The 17248-nt window shown below is 50.1% G+C and overlaps 1 protein-coding gene across 6 annotated transcripts in view; it reads left to right on the plus strand.

Annotated features, from left to right (window-relative positions):
• Positions 1 to 868: 868 nt before the first annotated feature.
• Positions 869 to 17248, plus strand: part of CAMK2B (calcium/calmodulin dependent protein kinase II beta) — a 94366-nt gene continuing 77986 nt past the window's right edge. For 3 of the 6 annotated variants that reach the window (XM_055421107.2, XM_055421108.2, XM_055421105.2), the window contains exon 1: positions 869 to 1090. In XM_055421107.2, coding sequence (XP_055277082.1) covers positions 1026 to 1090 — 65 coding nt within the window. In that variant the 5' untranslated portion in view covers positions 869 to 1025. The remainder of the gene's footprint in view (positions 1091 to 17248) is intronic. The other 3 variants (XM_055421104.2, XM_055421106.2, XM_055421103.2) reach the window with 2 other exon arrangements.

Consider the following 17248-nt stretch of genomic DNA (forward strand, 5'->3'; position numbering starts at 1 on the left):
CTCTACCTGGGCAAGGGGGCTGTGAGCTCTCAGGACCCCAAGATGCCCACGGACCAAACTGTTCCCTGATTCAGGGACCTCTTTCTGAACAGGAAATGTCTGTTCCTGGGAACTCTGCTGGCGAGCCCCCAGTGCCAAGTGCTAGGAAGAGGCAGGGGCTGAGACTGTGGTGGAGCCGGCAGCCTCCACCCTTTCATCTAGTAATCCCTGCGTCCCCAGTGTGCACACCTGGTCTGGGAGGCTCCTGGGTGGCTCTGCCAGGGAGGCTGGACCGTGTGGTGTGTGGAGTGATAGCGACCCGGGCCGGGCAGGAGGGGTCCTGTAGCATCTCCTCGTGGGGGTGTTAGGAATGAGTCTGTGGAGGGAGGGTTCTCCCCACTCTCCATGTGCATCTGAGTCACCTCTTGAGGTCCAGGTCTAAGCAGGCCTTCAGAGGAGAAAGGGGGCTGGGTTCATTGCGTGCAGTCCTGTGCATGTGCGCGCGGCAAGGGAGTCGCCAGGAAGCAGCCGAGAAGCCAGCTCAGGGAGCCAGCGGTTGCCCGTGTGCGTGGCCCCAGGCGCCTGGGCGCTGGTGCGGGTGCCAGCGCAGCAAGTGCAGGGCGAGGGCGCGGGTACGAATGCCGGGAGCAGGAGTGGGTGCGAGAGCGTGTGCAGGGCGCGAGAGCGGGTGTAGGTGCAGGCTCAGGGCTCAAGTGCGTGTGCGGGTGCAGGGCGCGGATGCGGGTGCGGGGCGCGTGCGGGGGGCGGCGGGCGGGGCGGGCGCGGCGGCGGCGGCGGCGGCGGCGGTGACAGCGGCGCCCGCGCTCCCCGCGCGTAGGTGTGCGGCGCGCTCCTGGCGGGGACGGAGCGCGCAGATCTCGCGTGCGCTCGCCGCCCGGCGCAGCCCAGCCCGGCCCCCGCTCGGCGCCGCGAGCCGAGGTGTCGCCCGCGCCCGCGCCCGTGTCGCCGCCGTGCCCGCGAGCGGGAGCCGGAGTCGCCGCCGCCCGAGCGCAGCAGAGCGCACGCCGAGCCCGTCCGTCGCCGCCATGGCCACCACGGTGACTTGCACCCGCTTCACCGACGAGTACCAGCTCTACGAGGATATTGGCAAGTAAGAACTGCGGCGCGTGCGGGCCGGGCCGGGGACCCCGAAGGGCGCTGAGCTCCGAGGGCGGTGATCCTGGCGACCCAGACCCTCTGCGCCGCCGGCTCTGGGCGCACTGCGGCCCCGCGCGCTCCCGGCTGCTCCCGGCTCGGGGCCCGGAGCGCACGGCCCCGCGCGGCCTCGACCCCCGAGCCCCCGGGCCTGGCCGGCCAACAGCGGCGCGTGCGGCCCTACCGGGCCCTGTCCGGCACGATCGCCGGACCGGAGGCCCCGGCTCGAGGCGCGGGGCTCGGCGCAGCGGGGGCGGCAGCAGGTGTCCCCGGAGCGCCCGGCAGACGTGACGCATTTGGCGGCGGGAGGTCAGAGAGGAGCCGCGCGCGGTTTCGGCCGCGGGGCCTAGAGCGCGGGGGAGGGGGCGGCCCTGGCCCGGAGTGTTGTCCCCGGCGCGGGCCACGTTGTCCCCACCCCCACCGGGCGGCCGGGAGCGGGGGCGGCGGGACCTGCTCTGCGCCTGCTTCTCCGCGTGGCTTCATCTACGCGGGGGGTGCCCGATGCGCTCCGCGCCGCGTGGTAACATCCTCTTCTGTGGGTCCTCAGGAGATTTGGGGTTCTGAAGGCTTTCCCCCCAGATCCTTCTGGAAAGAGGAGTCTGGAGAGCTGGGGACTGAGGTCAGGGAGCTGGGATCAGGTCACTGGGGTGAAGATGAGGAGGCGAGGTGGGAGCTTGATGGGTTTCAGGGTCGTGGGGGTAGGTGGGGGCGCAGTTCTGTAGAGTCATTTGTGGGGAGGCAATGGGACGGACTTTGAAGGCTCTTTTCAGGTAGGGCCTCGTGGAGGGAACAGGTGGCTCCTGGGCTCTGCTCACCGATGTGTGCCGTGTAGGGCCCTAGACGAGGCTCTGCCGCCTGGCTCTACCCCGAATCCGATCGGGGGCTCCTCTCTGGCCTGGGAGTCTCCACTCTGTGAATCAAGGTGGCTTCACCTGGCATCTCCTGGTCTGACTCTAGAACTCCAGAATCCCTCGATTCCAGCTTGTCGGCGGCCAGAGCCCCGCTCTCCACCATCCTACCCGCGTCCCTCCGGCATGGTGGGGGCGCTGGCGAGGTTTCCTCTTACACCTCCAGCGGCAGATCCCTTTCTCCCTCTTTATTAAGAAACGTCTGTGGTGATACCTTGTGTTGGCGAGGGATGCTGATCATTGATAATTGTGGGTGAGAGCTGGGAGTAGTGTGGGGGCGTGTGAATTCCCCAGTTCTCCCTGCATGTGGGGGAGGATGGCAGGCAGGCCTGGGGGGCTGAGGAGTGGAGGGGTGGAATGGAGGAAGCCCATGATGGGGTCGGAGGACTCAGAAATTCCTCGGCCCTCAGGTGGGGGCTGGTTGGGTGCCTGTTCTTAGGGCAGGGGGACCTGGAAAGCAGAGCAGAGAAGGCGGGGAGGTGTCCAGCACCCAGATTGTATATACACCGGAGGCCCTGAGGAAGCTTCCAGGGCTTGTCTGGGACCAAGCCTGTGAGGATAGGGTGATGGGCTGGTGGTTCTCAGATGGGGACAAAGCAGGGGGTGGCAGTGGGAGGAAGGTCACCCATTCTAGGGGACCTTCTTGTTGTTTCTCTGTGCCCAGGCTGCCACACCAGGCATCCCGGGTCCCCTTGCAGAAGTGCCTCTTCCCATTCACCCCATCTCCTCTGCCTGAAGCTGGCTCCACTGACCGCTCCTTCGCTTTTCTATGAACCTCTTTGGGCCAGCATCCCGGCAGGGTGGTCGTCCTAACTCCAGGCCTCTAGTTCCAGTGGCCACAACTGGTTGTCCTGGCTGCTGCCATCCACACCCACACTGGGGGACAGAGGTCCTTGGGACTGCCCTCAGGGAGGGTGTGGGGGGGGGGTGGTAGATCCTGCAGTGGAAGCCAGGCTCCTCTCCTGTCAGCAGGAGTGTGAGCCATTGTGGAAAGGGAGCCGGGGACCTGAGGCTTGAGTAAGTGAGGAAGCGTAGCTGTTGAGGGGGACAAGGGGCCTGGGAGAGGAGGGGAAGGTACCCCATCACGTGGGCTGGCCCAGCGCCCCTTGGCAGAGCCTCCAGGCACCAGGCCCACTGAGGAATGCCCAGGGGCCTCTCATAGCCCCGCTGGGTGGGGAGGAGGCTGGGCCAGTGCAGAGGGAGCTGCAGTGGGGCAGGTGTCAGGAGGGAGGGTCCGGCACTGGGGCCATCGCCTCGGCCCAGGGATGGGGTCCTCAGTGGCCATGTCGGCGGTTGTTGACAATGCCTGGCCTGCCCGACGCACAGTTGGTATTGCTTCCTGGTCCAGGTGGATGAGTCCAAGTTTATTTAAAGCTGCAGCCCCTGGCACCAGTCAGGCGACACTGAGCTCCCTGCCCGGGAAGGGCCGGGCCACAGGCCCACAGCTGCTCGCGTGACATGGCCACTGGACTGTCCCCTTGCTGCCCCGTCCCTTCTCTACCTTGTCGTCCCTGCCCCCCCACCACCGCTGTCTCTGCGTGGGATCAACCCTTGGGGGCCTGGGCTTTGGGTTCAAGGGCCAGGAAAAGCTGTTTTCTGGGTTTCTGCCCTTCCCTGCCTGGCCAGGGCATGGCTCCCCAACACCAGCATACAGGTAAAGAGCCTTAACTTTGGCTTTAAGTTACAGACAGTTATAGATCAGGGCTGCGGAACACTCAGCCCAACACTGAACTGGCCAGCAATATGGTTTAAAAATATTTCATATTGGATAGATTTTTTTAAATGGAAAGAACTTCCAGGAGTAATAAAATAAACACTTGTATCTCTTCTACCTGGAATTGGAAACTGTTTCTTCTTTTGTCATTTTGGCTTTCAGTTCAGTTCAGTCTCTCAGTCTGTCCAACTCTTTGTGACCCTGTGGACTGCAGCACACCAGGCCTCCCTGTCCTTTAGAGTTCTTTTTAAAAAACTCATCAGAGATAAAGCCTTACCAAGAAATGTTAAGTAACCATTCTCCGCCAACAACTGTGCTGTGTTCAGATTTATCCTTTTAGATTCTTGGTTCATTTGCACACAGATAGATTCACAGCTAACATACAGGATTCTTTGGGGGTGTTTTCTTTTTAACTTGATATAAAGATGTGGAAACTTGCGCTTTCCCGCAGCTTAGCCTTCTGGCATCCGGGCGTGGGGACGCTGTCTGGCCTTTCGCTGCTGCTGTGTGTAGTGACCGAAGTACCTGCAGTGCGTCGTGTTCATCTCCTCGTGGCAAGCTCCGTGTTGCCAGTGTTTCTTCCAGTCCCACCGTGGGTTTGCTGGTGCCCAGGGGCGAGGGTTCCCTCAGAGTTTGTCTGTGGTGGTGGGGGTGCCAGTGGGGGTCTGGACATTCTCCGTGTCTCCCCTGGGCCCACTCCCCCACAGCCCTTTTCTTGGGCTTGGTGCTGACCTCCTTGTCTGGCTGTTTGTTGGGTAGGAATTTTGTGCATTTTGTGTTCAGGCTCCCGGAGCTAGACTCTGGGGAGTCATCCCCTTTAAAATCTGAGTGATCCCCCTCTCCAGGAGAAAGCAGCTCCCACATGGCTTTGAATGTAATTCAGGGGTTCATGGACCCCTCCCCTTGAGAGCAGGTGAGCCCCATTGTAACAGCCTCTAAGTGGCACATCACTTTGAATGCCTGATTTTATTTGATTCGAGTTGCTTGGGACCCCCCCTTACTCTCCCTCCCCATTTTATAGACACAGAACTGCAGCTCAGAGAGAGTGGACAGCTTGCTCCCGTCAGCCAGGAAGGCCCCACTCCCAGTCCAGGGTGCCCCTATCCTTCCCAGCTTCCCCCGAACCTCAGGCAGGCCCCAAGCTGACCTTGGTGTGTCTTTGACTCTTTCCAGTGTGTCCCAGTTGGGGGAGAGTAGGTCTTATCCTGAGGTGTGACCCCTCAGCAGAAGGATCATCACCATCCACCTTCTGTGCTTTCTTGACGTCCTCTCCGCTAGCCACCAGCCTGCTTGGTGGTTAATAGATAAACTCAGGAAATTCAGAGCAAATCGATGGTGAGCCTCCTGAGCTCCAAAGCCTGGTTGCCAGGGAAGAGAGGACTCAGGTGGAGGAGGAATCACTGTGTTTGCTTTCTCCCGCCCTCAAGCACATTGGGTACTTCCTGCCCCAGGACCTTTGCCAGTGCTGTTTCCCCGCTCCTCTGATGGCCCCACAGCTCATCCCCCTGGCCGCTCCCTTGGAGAGGTTCTCATGCCCACTTCCTGCTCCTCCCCCACCTAACCTCTCCCTGCTTCTGTCTTCCCCTGTCCCTGGGCACCATCTGACACAAAGGCGGGTGGGTGTCTGGCCCTGCCCACAGTGAAGTTTCCTGCGCATGTGAGGAAGGGGTGCGTGAACCTGCCAGTGGCATCTGCCTGCTGGGCTGGTCCCCAGGGTTGGAGTCCAGATGCCTAATGTAGGGTATTTAGAGAAGAAGTCGCACATGTTGAGGCTTCTGTGAGATGCACATGAAGGTGAGGCTAGTTTAGTTACTATTGAACGGTATTTTTATACCATAACCTACTTTGCTGAGAGCTAAGAATATATCTTGCGCTTGCTACCTGCACTCTTTCTCTCCTGGTAACAGTCGCTAGCAATTAAATGGTGCTTATTACATTAAGGTGCTTGATCTGTGAAATCGGTACCGTGATCACTCCTAGTTTGGAGAAGAGGTGCCTGAGACTCAGAGATGCCCCACATGGGGCTAGGGTTTGAGTCCAGGCTGTTAACTAGAATCTACTTTCTGCTTCTCTCAGAAGCTCATGACCCTACTCCATTCTGTGTTTTTAAAAGATGGTTATTCCACTGGCTGACTCATGGCCCGCTTGTGGTCCACTCTGACCCTGAGCTCCTCAGGGTCTCACTTGTTCTTAACAGGCTGCTTGCTGAGCCCTCTTTGTGCTTTTCCAACACAAGGCATTGCCCTATGGCTCCTTTTTATAAAAACATCACTTCCTATGGTCGTCCCTCTGTGACAACCAATACTCTACCTCCATTTGGGGCCAGCAAGCCTTATTTGATTTTGATGATTAAACAGACAACAGGGATAATATCTTAAAAGAAAAATCAATACATAACAATGTGCAGTAAATGTGACTCCTTCACACTCAAGTTTATTCATTCCACAGAGGAACCTGGACTGTCTGTTTTAATGTTAGTATAGGGATATGTGTGGTGTACATATATGTACACATTTGTATACATACATATACGTTACACACACACACATATATGGTTTAAAAACACAATGGGATTACCATATATGTGATTATGCAGTTTGTTTGCTTCTAACACTTTTTCATGATGATCCCTCATGTCAGAGAGACTTTTCTTACAGCTAAGTGCCTGCCAGTTCTCTTAAAATCAAGAGATGGATGTATATGTGGTGGCCTTATTTTTAAAACCCCAAATGGGGACCCATTTTCTGACAAGCAAGACAGAGGGAAGAGAGGATGCTGTGTTTGAAATAGGGGCTCCCAGGGTTATCAGGAGGGCATGATCATGTTGGATGAAAGAGCATTTCTTGGTTGGGCCCTGGGTTGGGGCACAGGGGTCTTGATCAAAAAAGCCAAGAATGTATTCCTCTCTCTTTTTTTTTTTAATTTGAAGGATCCCTCAAGAGCCCAGGCAAGAGAGATGCAATGTTGGATTTTCTTTCTTCTACCTAAAGTGAAATTCTATCAGAGATGGTTCCCTTAGAGAGTCCATATTGAGTTGCCTGGAATTTACCAAGTGCTTTAATAAGAAAGACCAAGTGGAGGTGACATGAACAGCGTCTGCTCCCTGGAAACATCTTGTCCCTCCCACTGCTCTCTGAGGCCACCTGGTCCAAGGCAAGTGATGAGGCCTTTCTGGAGATCTCAAATATATTTTCAAAATTTTTAATTCCTTCTCTCTCCCCTCCTCAAAATGGAATCCGATTTAGTTATTTTTAAAGCATCTTTCACAGCTGCAAGTCACTTTGTTAGTGTAGAAATGTAAAAATGCATTATGTATCAACTTGGTTTTCCAAAAATTACCATATTGGCATGTTACAGAGAAATGTATATTTTATTCATATAAAGATCTGAATCTGTTTAAAATGAAAACATCCTTATTGGCAGCTAGTGGTGTTCCTAGGTTCTTAACTTTTGGGTGGCCTTTGTCTCCTAGGTTAGAGGGTCATTAGGTCGTTCAGTGCCAAAACTCCTGGTGGACTGTTTTTTTTTTTTTTTTGTATTGACATAATGATCCTAAAATAACTAAAGTTATGCTTCTTTGTTAAGCCAGATACAAGCTTTTGTTTAATTCAGGAACAGATTGGCAATAGCTGGGCATAGATTTAAGAACATTTTTTTGAGGATACATAAACCATGCTGTTCTGCAGGCCTAATTTGAGCACCACCTCCTTTCCCTGCTTTATGAGCAACCAGTGAGCCCTGAGGGGAGGAGATGCTATGACCATTCCCATGAAACAGGAAGGGTGTCCTGTTTTTGGATGTAACACCCTCCATGGTGTTGAGCATATCCAGGTTGATGCCCATTTCTAGTGAAGAGCCAAGAGCAGTTCCTGCCTCCCTGTCACTCAGCCCACGCTGAATTCCAGGGCTTAGAACCATGCCTAGTTCATAGTGGTGCCCAACAAAGTGGCTTTATATCACCCACTAAAAGATGGGGCCCTTCAGGTGGTTGGGGGCAGGAGGTGCTGGTGGTCTTGAGGGTCTCAGATGTCTGGCCTGAGTGGCCATCTGTCTTGTCACCTGGTGAAGGGTGGCATGACTTGGGTGGTGGCCACAGAGCTGGATGCCAAGGGGTTGAACCATTTCTTAGTGAAGTTCTTCATGTGGCTTTTGCTCTTGTACATTGAGGTGCAGCCTGATTTTCAAAGCCCTTGGTTTGATCTGGGGCATCTGTTAGGGGCTTTCCGGGTGAAGAGTCCTGGTCTAGTTGGGAGTAATACCTGCTGAAGAAGGTGATCAAGGTGGTGCATCCTAGCCCCTGGCTGCACCTGTAGACCCCACCCCAGACCTGCTGAATCAGACCCGAGGAGGGTGGTTGCCCCTCAGTTGTGATCAGTGGGCAGCACAGACTCAGACGCTGCAAGGAGCCTCTGTGCCCAAGGCCAGGTGCCTGCACCCGCTCCCTCCCTGGGCTCTGTAAGAGCCTTACTTGACCATGCGTTTGGACTTTGCCTTCCTTTTTTCAGACACTCGATATTACCCCTTGACCTTATCCAAGTCATCTGGAGCAGAGCTTTCTAGAAGAAACAAAACTTGAGCCACAAATGTCAGGCATATGTGTAATTAAAAATTTTCTGGTACTTGAAAAAACCTAAAAAGAAACAGGTGAAAAGAACTTTAGTAGTATATGTATTTAACTCAGTTTATCCAAAATATTGTTTCAACATATAACCAATACAAAAATTATTGTTGCTGCTGCTGCTGCTGCTAAGTCACTTCAGTCGTGTCCGACTCTGTGTGACCCCATAGACGGAAGCCCACCAGGCTCCCCCATCCCTGGGATTCTCCAGGCAAGCTATCTCAAATTTAAAAATATATTGTTTTTGAAATCTGTTGTGTCTTTTTACACTTACAGCACATTTCAGTGTGGACCTGCCACATTTCAGGCTGTTAGGGCTACACACTGGCAGTGGTTACTCTATTGGATTGTACACGTTTAGAGCTTTAAGATCATCCCTGTTATTATTATTGTTACTATTTGCAACTTTTCTGGTTTCTTTTGCTTTACTTCAGATTCCTTCACACATCCAGCAAATCTGCCTGCACACTTACCATTTGCCAGGCATTTTCTGCATGCTTAGGAAACAGTGAACAAAGTTGAGGGTGCCTGCCATCATAGAGCTTATACTTGTGGGAGAAACCGGTGGTAAACCCTAAACAAATTATATGATGGGGTAGAAGGTGATTTATCCTTCTGCTTTGGGATTAAGGAAACTCAAGAATACCAGTTAGCAGGAAGGTTGTAGTTATGAAAACAGTGGTCAGGCCAAGAAAAGGAGAGAAACCTCAAACTGCCAAAATCGGGAGTGAAAGAGTGGACATTACAACTAATCTTATAGAAGTAAAAGGTTGATAAGGGAATTCTGTGAATGACTGTGTACCAAGTGAAAGGTAACCTAGAAAAATGGACAAATTCTTAGAAAGACAGAAACAACTGAACCTGACTCAAGAAGAAATGGAAAACCTAACTAGACTTGTAGCAACTAAAGGGAATAATTAATAAGTTAATAAATTTTTAACGTCCCCCCAAAAAAGTCCCTTCAGTCCAGATAACTTCACTGGTAAATTCTATCAAACGGTTAAAGAAGAATTAATACCAGTCCTTCACAAACTTCTCCAAAAAATAGAAGAGGAAGGAATTCTTCCTAACTTACTCTGTGAAGCCAGTAACTACCCTGATACCAAGGCCAGAGAAAGACATCTTAAGAAGACTACAGACCAGTATTCCTTTTGGATACAGATGCAACATCCTCAGCAAAACACTGGTGAAACAAATCTAGCAGTGTAAAAAAGGGTTCATTATGAGCAAGCAAGATTTATTCCAGGAAAAAAAAGTTGGTTCAAAATACAAAATTCAATCAATGTGATATGACAGATTAACAGATTAAACAAAGAAAGTATATGATTATTTCAATAGATGCAGACACAAAGCATTTAACAAAATCTAATACCTTTTCCTGCTAGAAATACTTAACAAACTAGGGTTAAAATTAATTTCTTCAACTTGATAAAAGGCCTTTATGAAAACTCATATGAAAGCTAACATATTTAATGGCAAAAAACTGAATGCTTTCTCCCTAAGACCAGAAACAATCAAGAAAGAGTGTTCTATTCAACATTGTACAGGTGGTTCTGGCCAGGACACTTAAGCAAGAAAAAGAAATAAAAGGTACCCAGATAGAAGAGGAGTAGGTATAACTACCTTTTTTTTTTTTTTTACAGATATCATGATCTTGTATAGACAAAATCCCAAGGAATCCCTGAAAAGCTATTAGAACTAAAAAATGAATTTACCAAAATTGCAAGATACAAGATCAAGATACAAAAATCCAATATGTTTCATTACACTTGCAATGTTCAATCCCAAAATAAAATTAGGAAAAAAATTCATATTTTAAAAGAATAAAATACATAATAAGAAATTTTTAAAAAGGTAATACAAGAGTTGAACGTTGAAAACTACAAACTACTTTTGAAGAATATTAAAGATCTAGATAAATGGAAAGACCTTTTATGTTTATGGATCTGAAGACTTAATATTGTTAAAATGGCAGTATATGCCAAATTGATCTATAAATTCAGTGTAGTACCTATTACAATTCTAGCTACCTTTAAAAAAAAGAATAAAAAATTAAAAATAAAATTTGTAGGGAAATGTAAGGGGTCCAAAAGAGCCAGAACAATTTTGAAAAAGAACAAAGTTGGAGGATTCCTACTTCCTCATTTCAAAACTAACTATACTGTTACACCAGTCAAGTCAGAGTGGATATTGTCTGGCATAAATGTGGGTATAATGTGACTAAAGGATAAACACACAGATCAGTGGAACAGGATTGAGAGTCTGGAATAAACTCATATATCTATGGTCTGTTGATTTTTTTTGACAAGGATGGCAAGGCAATTCAATGGAAAGAGAATAACGGTTCCTTTAACCAGTGGACAAGTGGGCATCCATGTGCAAAAAGATGAAGTTGGAACCCTATCTAATGCCAGATACAAAAGTAGATAGGACTCCCCTGGTGGTCCAGTGGTAAAGAATCCATCTGCCAATGCAGGGGACACGAGTTTGATCACTAGTCTGGGAAGATTCCACATGCCATGGGGCAACTAAATCTGTGTGCCCCAACTACTGAGCTCTGGAGCCCACAAGCTGCAACTACTGAGCCCATCACTGTGACTACTGAAGCCCAGGTAACCTAGAGCCTGTGCTCTGCAACAAGAGAAGCCACCACAATGAGGAGCCCATGCTCTGTAACTAGAGAGTAGCCCCCACTCTCCGCAATTAGAGAAAAAGCCCTTGCAGCAACAAAGACCAAGCACAGCCAAAAATAAATAAATTTAATAAACAAACTTTTAAAAATAAATAAATAACAAAAAAGATATATTAGTGGTCAGTAAGCACACAAAAAGGTGCTCAACATACTTATCTCAAAATGGCCTAATTGTAGGAGCTAAAACCAAAAATTCTTGGAAGAAAACTTAGGCGTCAATCTTTGTGACCTTCGATTTGGCAATGGTTTTTTTGGGTACAACACCATAAAGCGCAAGCAACAAAAGAAAAGTAAATTGGACTTAATTAACATTAAAAAACTTTTGTGCTTTAAAGGACACCACCAAGAAAGTGGAAAGACAACCCATGGAGAGGGAGAAAATACTTGCAAATCATATATCTGATAAGGAACTTGTATTTAAAATATTTTAAGAGCTTACTACCTAACAGTAAAAAGACAAATGACCTAATTAAAAAATGGGCAAAGGACCAGAAAAGATATTTCTTCAGAGAAGATATACCAGTAGACAATAGACACACAAAAGGATGTTCAACATCATTAGTCATTTGGGAAATACAAATGAAAATCACATTGAGATCCCACCTCATTTCCACTAGATTGAGTAGAATCTAAAAGACAATGTCAAGTGTTGGTGAGGATAATGGAGTTGGAACCCTCATGTGTTACTGGTGTGGATGTAAAATGGTGCAGCTGCTATGGAAAACAGTCTGACAGTTTCTCAAAATGTTCCCTTCCTAGGTATGTACTCAAGAGATATGAAAACATGTCCCCAAAGACATACAGATGGGCAGTAGACACATGAAAAGATGCTCAACGTTGTTAACTATTAGAGAAATGCAAACCGAAGCTGAAGGGACTTTCCTAGTGGTGCAGTGGTTAAGAATCTGCCAGCCAATGCTCAGAGGACACAGTTCAATTCCTGGTCCAGGAAGATCCCACATGCCATGGGACAACTGAGCCTGTGTGCCACAACTTCTGAGCCCATGTGCCACAGCTACTGAAGCCATGCACCCTAGAGCCCATGTTTCACAGTCAGAGAGAAACGACTGAAACACGCACAGAATAGAAGTGTAGCACCTGCTCACTGCGTCCAGAGAAGGCCCTTGAACAAGGAAGACCCAGCACAGTCAAAAATAAATACGTACAACTTGTTAAAAAATCAAAACTTCAGTGAGGCTCTGCCTCACACTAGTCAGAATGGCCATCATCCGAAAATACATGTCTATAAATAATAAATACTAGAGTGAGTGTGGAGAAAAGGGAACCACACTACTGGTGGAAATCTACTGGTGCAGCAATTATGGAGAACAGTTTGGGGTTCCTTAAAAAACTGAAAATAGAGTTACCATAGAATCCAGCAATCTCATTCCTGGGCATATATCTGGAAAAGGTGAAAGTTCTAATTAGAAAAGATCATGCACCACAGTGTTCATAGCAGCATTGTTTACTATAGGCAAAACTTGGAAGCAACCTGAGTGTCCATCGACAGATAAATGGATAAAGAAGATACTGTACATATATACAATGGCATGTCACTCAGTCATGAAAAAGAATGAAATAATGCTATTTGCAGATACGTAGATGGACCTAGAGTTTATCATACTGAGTGAAGTCAGAGAAAGACAAACATCATGTGATACTACTTATGTCGTATATGTGGAATCTTAAAAAATGATAAATGAGCTTACTTACAAAACTGGCGCATAGACATCGAAAACAAACGTATGGTTACCTGAGGGGAAAGGAGCAGGGGAGGGATAAATTAGGAGTGTGAGATTAACAGATACACACTGCTCTGTGTAAAATAGATGAACAACAAGGACCTATGGTATGGCACAGGGAAACATGAATATATTTGACACCTTGTGGGGAAAAGAGCATACATCCGCACAAAAACTTGTTCATAACAGCATTAGCCACAATAGCCAAAGAGTTGAACCAGACCAAATGTCCATCAACTGATGAATGGATAAAGAAAATGTGTTATTTCCACACAATGGAGAATTATTCGTGCACAAAAAGAAATGGAGTACATTATGAGTCAACTTGTGGTGTCTGAGGGCAGGGTCCGCAACGCCATGGCCAAGACACAGTGAACCATCCGCTGGCTCCCTCCACCCCAACCTTGGCTCCATCTCACACCGGGGCACCTGTCAGCATGCCCAGAAGCAGCTGAGAGCTGCCTGAGAGCTGGAGGCCGGCATGAGCTAGACAGTGGGGGATGAGAGGCTGGAAGGGGAGACCCACAGAGCCCTCCTCTTACTCTGCCAAATCATGGTGTTTCATTCCCCACGGCCTGGACTGGTTTTGGGTCCAGAGTGGTCTCAGAGTGGACACAAGGCCATGATGAGCAACAAGAGGCCGCACCCCCACCCCGACCCCCAACCCAGACCGTGCGCCTGGACACAGCTCCTGAAGGTCCGATCCTCGCCTCTCTGCTGGCCCTGACTGGGGGAGGAGGGTTATGCCGGATGGGTGCTTGAGGGTGAGACTCCTCTGGGAACAGGAGGGGTGGGTCCCAGTGGGTGGGGTGATGGGTGAGGGTGGAGGAGGAGGACAGGCTGTCAGTGCGATTGGCAGTGATGGGAAGGGCTGGAGTAGGGGTGGAGCCCAAACTCCAAACCCCCGGCTCTGTGATTCCGGGACATCTGTTGCTTCCTTTCTGGGCCTCCCTGTGCTCCTCCTTCCTGCCTTGGCCCTCCCCACCACCTCTCCTTACCTCCTTCTCTTCTCCTTGGCCCCTTTTCCAGGCTCCCATGTCTCCCACTCCTTCCGTCCCCTAGGGCACCCCCAGGGCAGGCTGTGAACCCTGCTGACCTCATCCCCAACTCCCTGGCTGAGGAAAGCCCAAAGAATTCCAGGAGCCGGGAGTCCCTAGGAGCAGGGCCCGGCTGGGAACCCAGAGGCCAGGGGCCACACAGGGTGAAGATCCTCCCACCCTTTGTGGAGACCGGGGGGATGGACCCTGCTGGAACACCTCAAGCTCAGGGTTCCACTTCGAGGGACCAGTGGGTGCCTTGGCTTCAGAGCTCTGGCCCTGGTGTTGATCTGTGTGCTGGGGCTCTACTTGTTTCTGTCCTGAGTGGTCCCCTTGGGACTGTACCATCCATGATTCCTGGACTGGGATCTGAGTGCTGAGGCCAGGGCCCCGGCATCCTTGTCATTCCAGCGTGGGGTGGGCTCCAGGTCCCCTCATCCGTGCCCCTTTCTTCCCTGAGGGTCTCTGGCCCCTCGAGTCTGGGCGGGGCCCTGGAGCAGCAGAGAGACTTCCAGCTTGCAGACCGTGGTGCCTGAAAGGCGGTGCTTTTCACGATTCCTCTGCGGCCTGAGAGTGGGTGCATTCGTACACTTGCATTTTTATTTTCTGACCTCATCTTGATTGATTGTCTGAGGGACATACTGCCTAGGACGGCCTGTCTTGTGGGAATTAAGCTCTCTTTTCTGACTCAAGTTTAGACTCTTCTTTCCTTCCTCCTTCATCTGCATATAGGCTCTTCCTGGTACGGCAACCAACAGGCATTCCCTTCATTTTGCTGGCTGGACCTTGTGGAGCAGGGACTGGGGGCTGGGTTGGTCCATCCATTTCCCTTCTCCTCTCCTTTCCTTACTTAAAGGATGCTTCGGGGTCTTTCCATAAAAAAGGCTGAGCACTGAAGAATTAATGCTTTCAAAGTATGGTGCTGGGGAAGACTCTTGAGAATAGCTTGGACTGCAAGATCAAACCAGTCAATCCTCAAGGAAATCAACCCTGAATATTCATTGGAAGGACTAATGCTGAACCTGAAGCTCCAATACTTTCGCCACCTGATGAAGAGCCTACTCATGGGAAAAGACCCTGACGCTGGGAAAGACTGAGGGCAGGAAAAGAAGGGGACGACAGAGGATGAGACGGTTGAATTGCATCACTGACTCAATGGACATGAGTTTGAACAAACTCCGGGGTATAGTGAAGGACATGGAAGCCTGGTGTGCTGCAGTTCTTGGGGTCACAAAGAGTTGGATGCAACTTAGCGACTGCACAACAAAGGGGTCTTTCCTGAGGCTGTCCTGGGGTTCCCTTCTCTGGTCTCCCCGTTCTCAGGCTCCTCTGCCAGGTTGAGCTGTCATCTGAGTTCCAGTCCCCTCTGCTTTCCCATCTGCTGCATCTCCCAGCCCCGACGGTCAGTTCAGGCCCTGGGTGGGGGTCTGGGTCTTGCTCTCACTGGGGACTTCTGCGCATCACCTCTTGGAGTGCGCAGGGTCTTCCCCTTGGTTCCCTATTGGGGTGCTATCTGTGTGGAACCTCTGCACAGTCTCCAGGTTCCACTGTGCCTAAGTCAGTCTGGGGCTCCCAGGTGAGTGGACGCCTGGGCTCTGTGTGGCAGGGGCATCGAAGTAGGTCCTTCCCAATAGGAGGGGGCAGTCATGAGCGTATTCTTTTGGGGAGAGTGGGTCAGTGCTGCATCCCTGGGCAGAAGAAGGGTCACCTCTTAGAGCTTCAGTCTCCTCATCTGTGAAGGGGGTGTGTCACTGGGAGGTCAGTCACACAGTGCAGGGAGCTGACCACGTGGCAGAGAGGACAGAGCCCAGGCCCAGTCTGGAGGCCTCTGGTGCTTCAGCTTTCTCTGCACTGTCTCTGGGGCCAGGACCTGGGAGGAGGGGCCGGAGTGACCATTAAGGAGGACACACCCAGAACCAAAGAGGGGGCTGTCCAGGACACCAGTGCAGTGCAGTTGGCATTGTGGACCAGCCATTTTTCTGTGCCCAAACTAAGGAGGGTGGTTCCAGGCCAGGTGGGACAAGGAGGACATCCATTGGCAAGGCATGCATTTCCTGCCCATTGAGTCATCTCTGCCCTGGCCTGGCCCACAGATCAGGGACCCTGTCTGTGCCTGGCAGCACAAAGCCCATCACAGCTGTTCCTTTCATGGTTTTCTGTCTGGGGTTGTTATGCTTTTTTCCTCTAAATGTTCCTTGTTTGTCAGCAGATGTTAAGGTATGCCACGTGGTTCTAAAGGCACTCCTTTTGAAAATTTGACTTTAAAGTTAGCAGGAGAAAGTCAGATGGAGAAACAGTGGAAACAGTGTCAGACTTTATTTTTGGGGGGCTCCAAAATCACTGCAGATGCTGATTGCAGCCATGAAATTAAAAGACGCTTACTCCTTGGAAGGAAATTTATTATGCTAAAGCTGAAACTCCAATACTTTGGCCACCTCATGCGACGAGTTGACTCACTGGAAAAGAGTCTGATGCTGGGAGGGATTGAGGGTGGGAGGAGACAGGGACAACAGAGAATGAGATGGCTGGATGGCATCACCGACTCAATGGACATGAGTTTGAGTGAACTCCGGGAGTTGGTGATGGACAGGGAGGCCTGGTGTGCTGTGATTCATGGGGTCGCAAAGAGTCGGACACGACTGAGCGACTGAACTGAACTGAACTGAACTGAAAGTTAGCAGGGCAAGTACCAGTCTCTTTTATTTTTTTTATTAGTGATTTCTTAGACATACAGCTACATATCCTACCAGTCTTCCTCTTTTTTTTTATTGTGGTAAAATATATATATAACATAAAACTTACTATCTTAACCATTTTTAAGTGTGTAGTTCAGTGGTGTTCAGTACACCTGCTGTGGTGTTACCATCGCCACCATCCATCTCCTAAACATTTTTATCTGATAAAACTGACTCTGTCCCCATTAAACATCACAAACTTCCCTTTCCCCCAACCCCTGCACCCACTGTTCTACCTTCTGTCTCTGAATTTGACTGCTCTGAACATCTCACGTAAGTGGAAGCACACAGCATTTGCCTCTTTGTGTCTGACTTATTTCACTCAACATCCTGTCCTCAAGTTTTACCCATGTTGTAGCATGTGTCAGAATTTCCTTCTTTTTTGAGGCTGAATGATATTCGTTGTATGGACGGACCACATTTTGCTTGTCCAGTCACCTGTCAATGGACACTTTGGGCCTCGCAGCTGTTTTAAAGGACATAATACATGATCTCCTCCCACTGGCCACGACTTCTCAACACTGGGCTGTGTGGCTTGGGCCACCGTGTAATCTCTCTGGGTTCAAGTTCCCCCTCTATAAACCAGGAAAGTGAAAAGTGAAGTTTTAGTTGCTCAGTCATGTCTGACTCTTTGCGACCCTATGGACTGTAGCCCACCAGGCTCCTCT

The sequence above is a fragment of the Moschus berezovskii genome, chromosome 3 (assembly GCF_049115385.1).
Source record: "Moschus berezovskii isolate FMDL1 chromosome 3, NW_MosBer_1.0, whole genome shotgun sequence".
Classification (NCBI taxonomy): Eukaryota; Metazoa; Chordata; class Mammalia; order Artiodactyla; family Moschidae; genus Moschus; species Moschus berezovskii.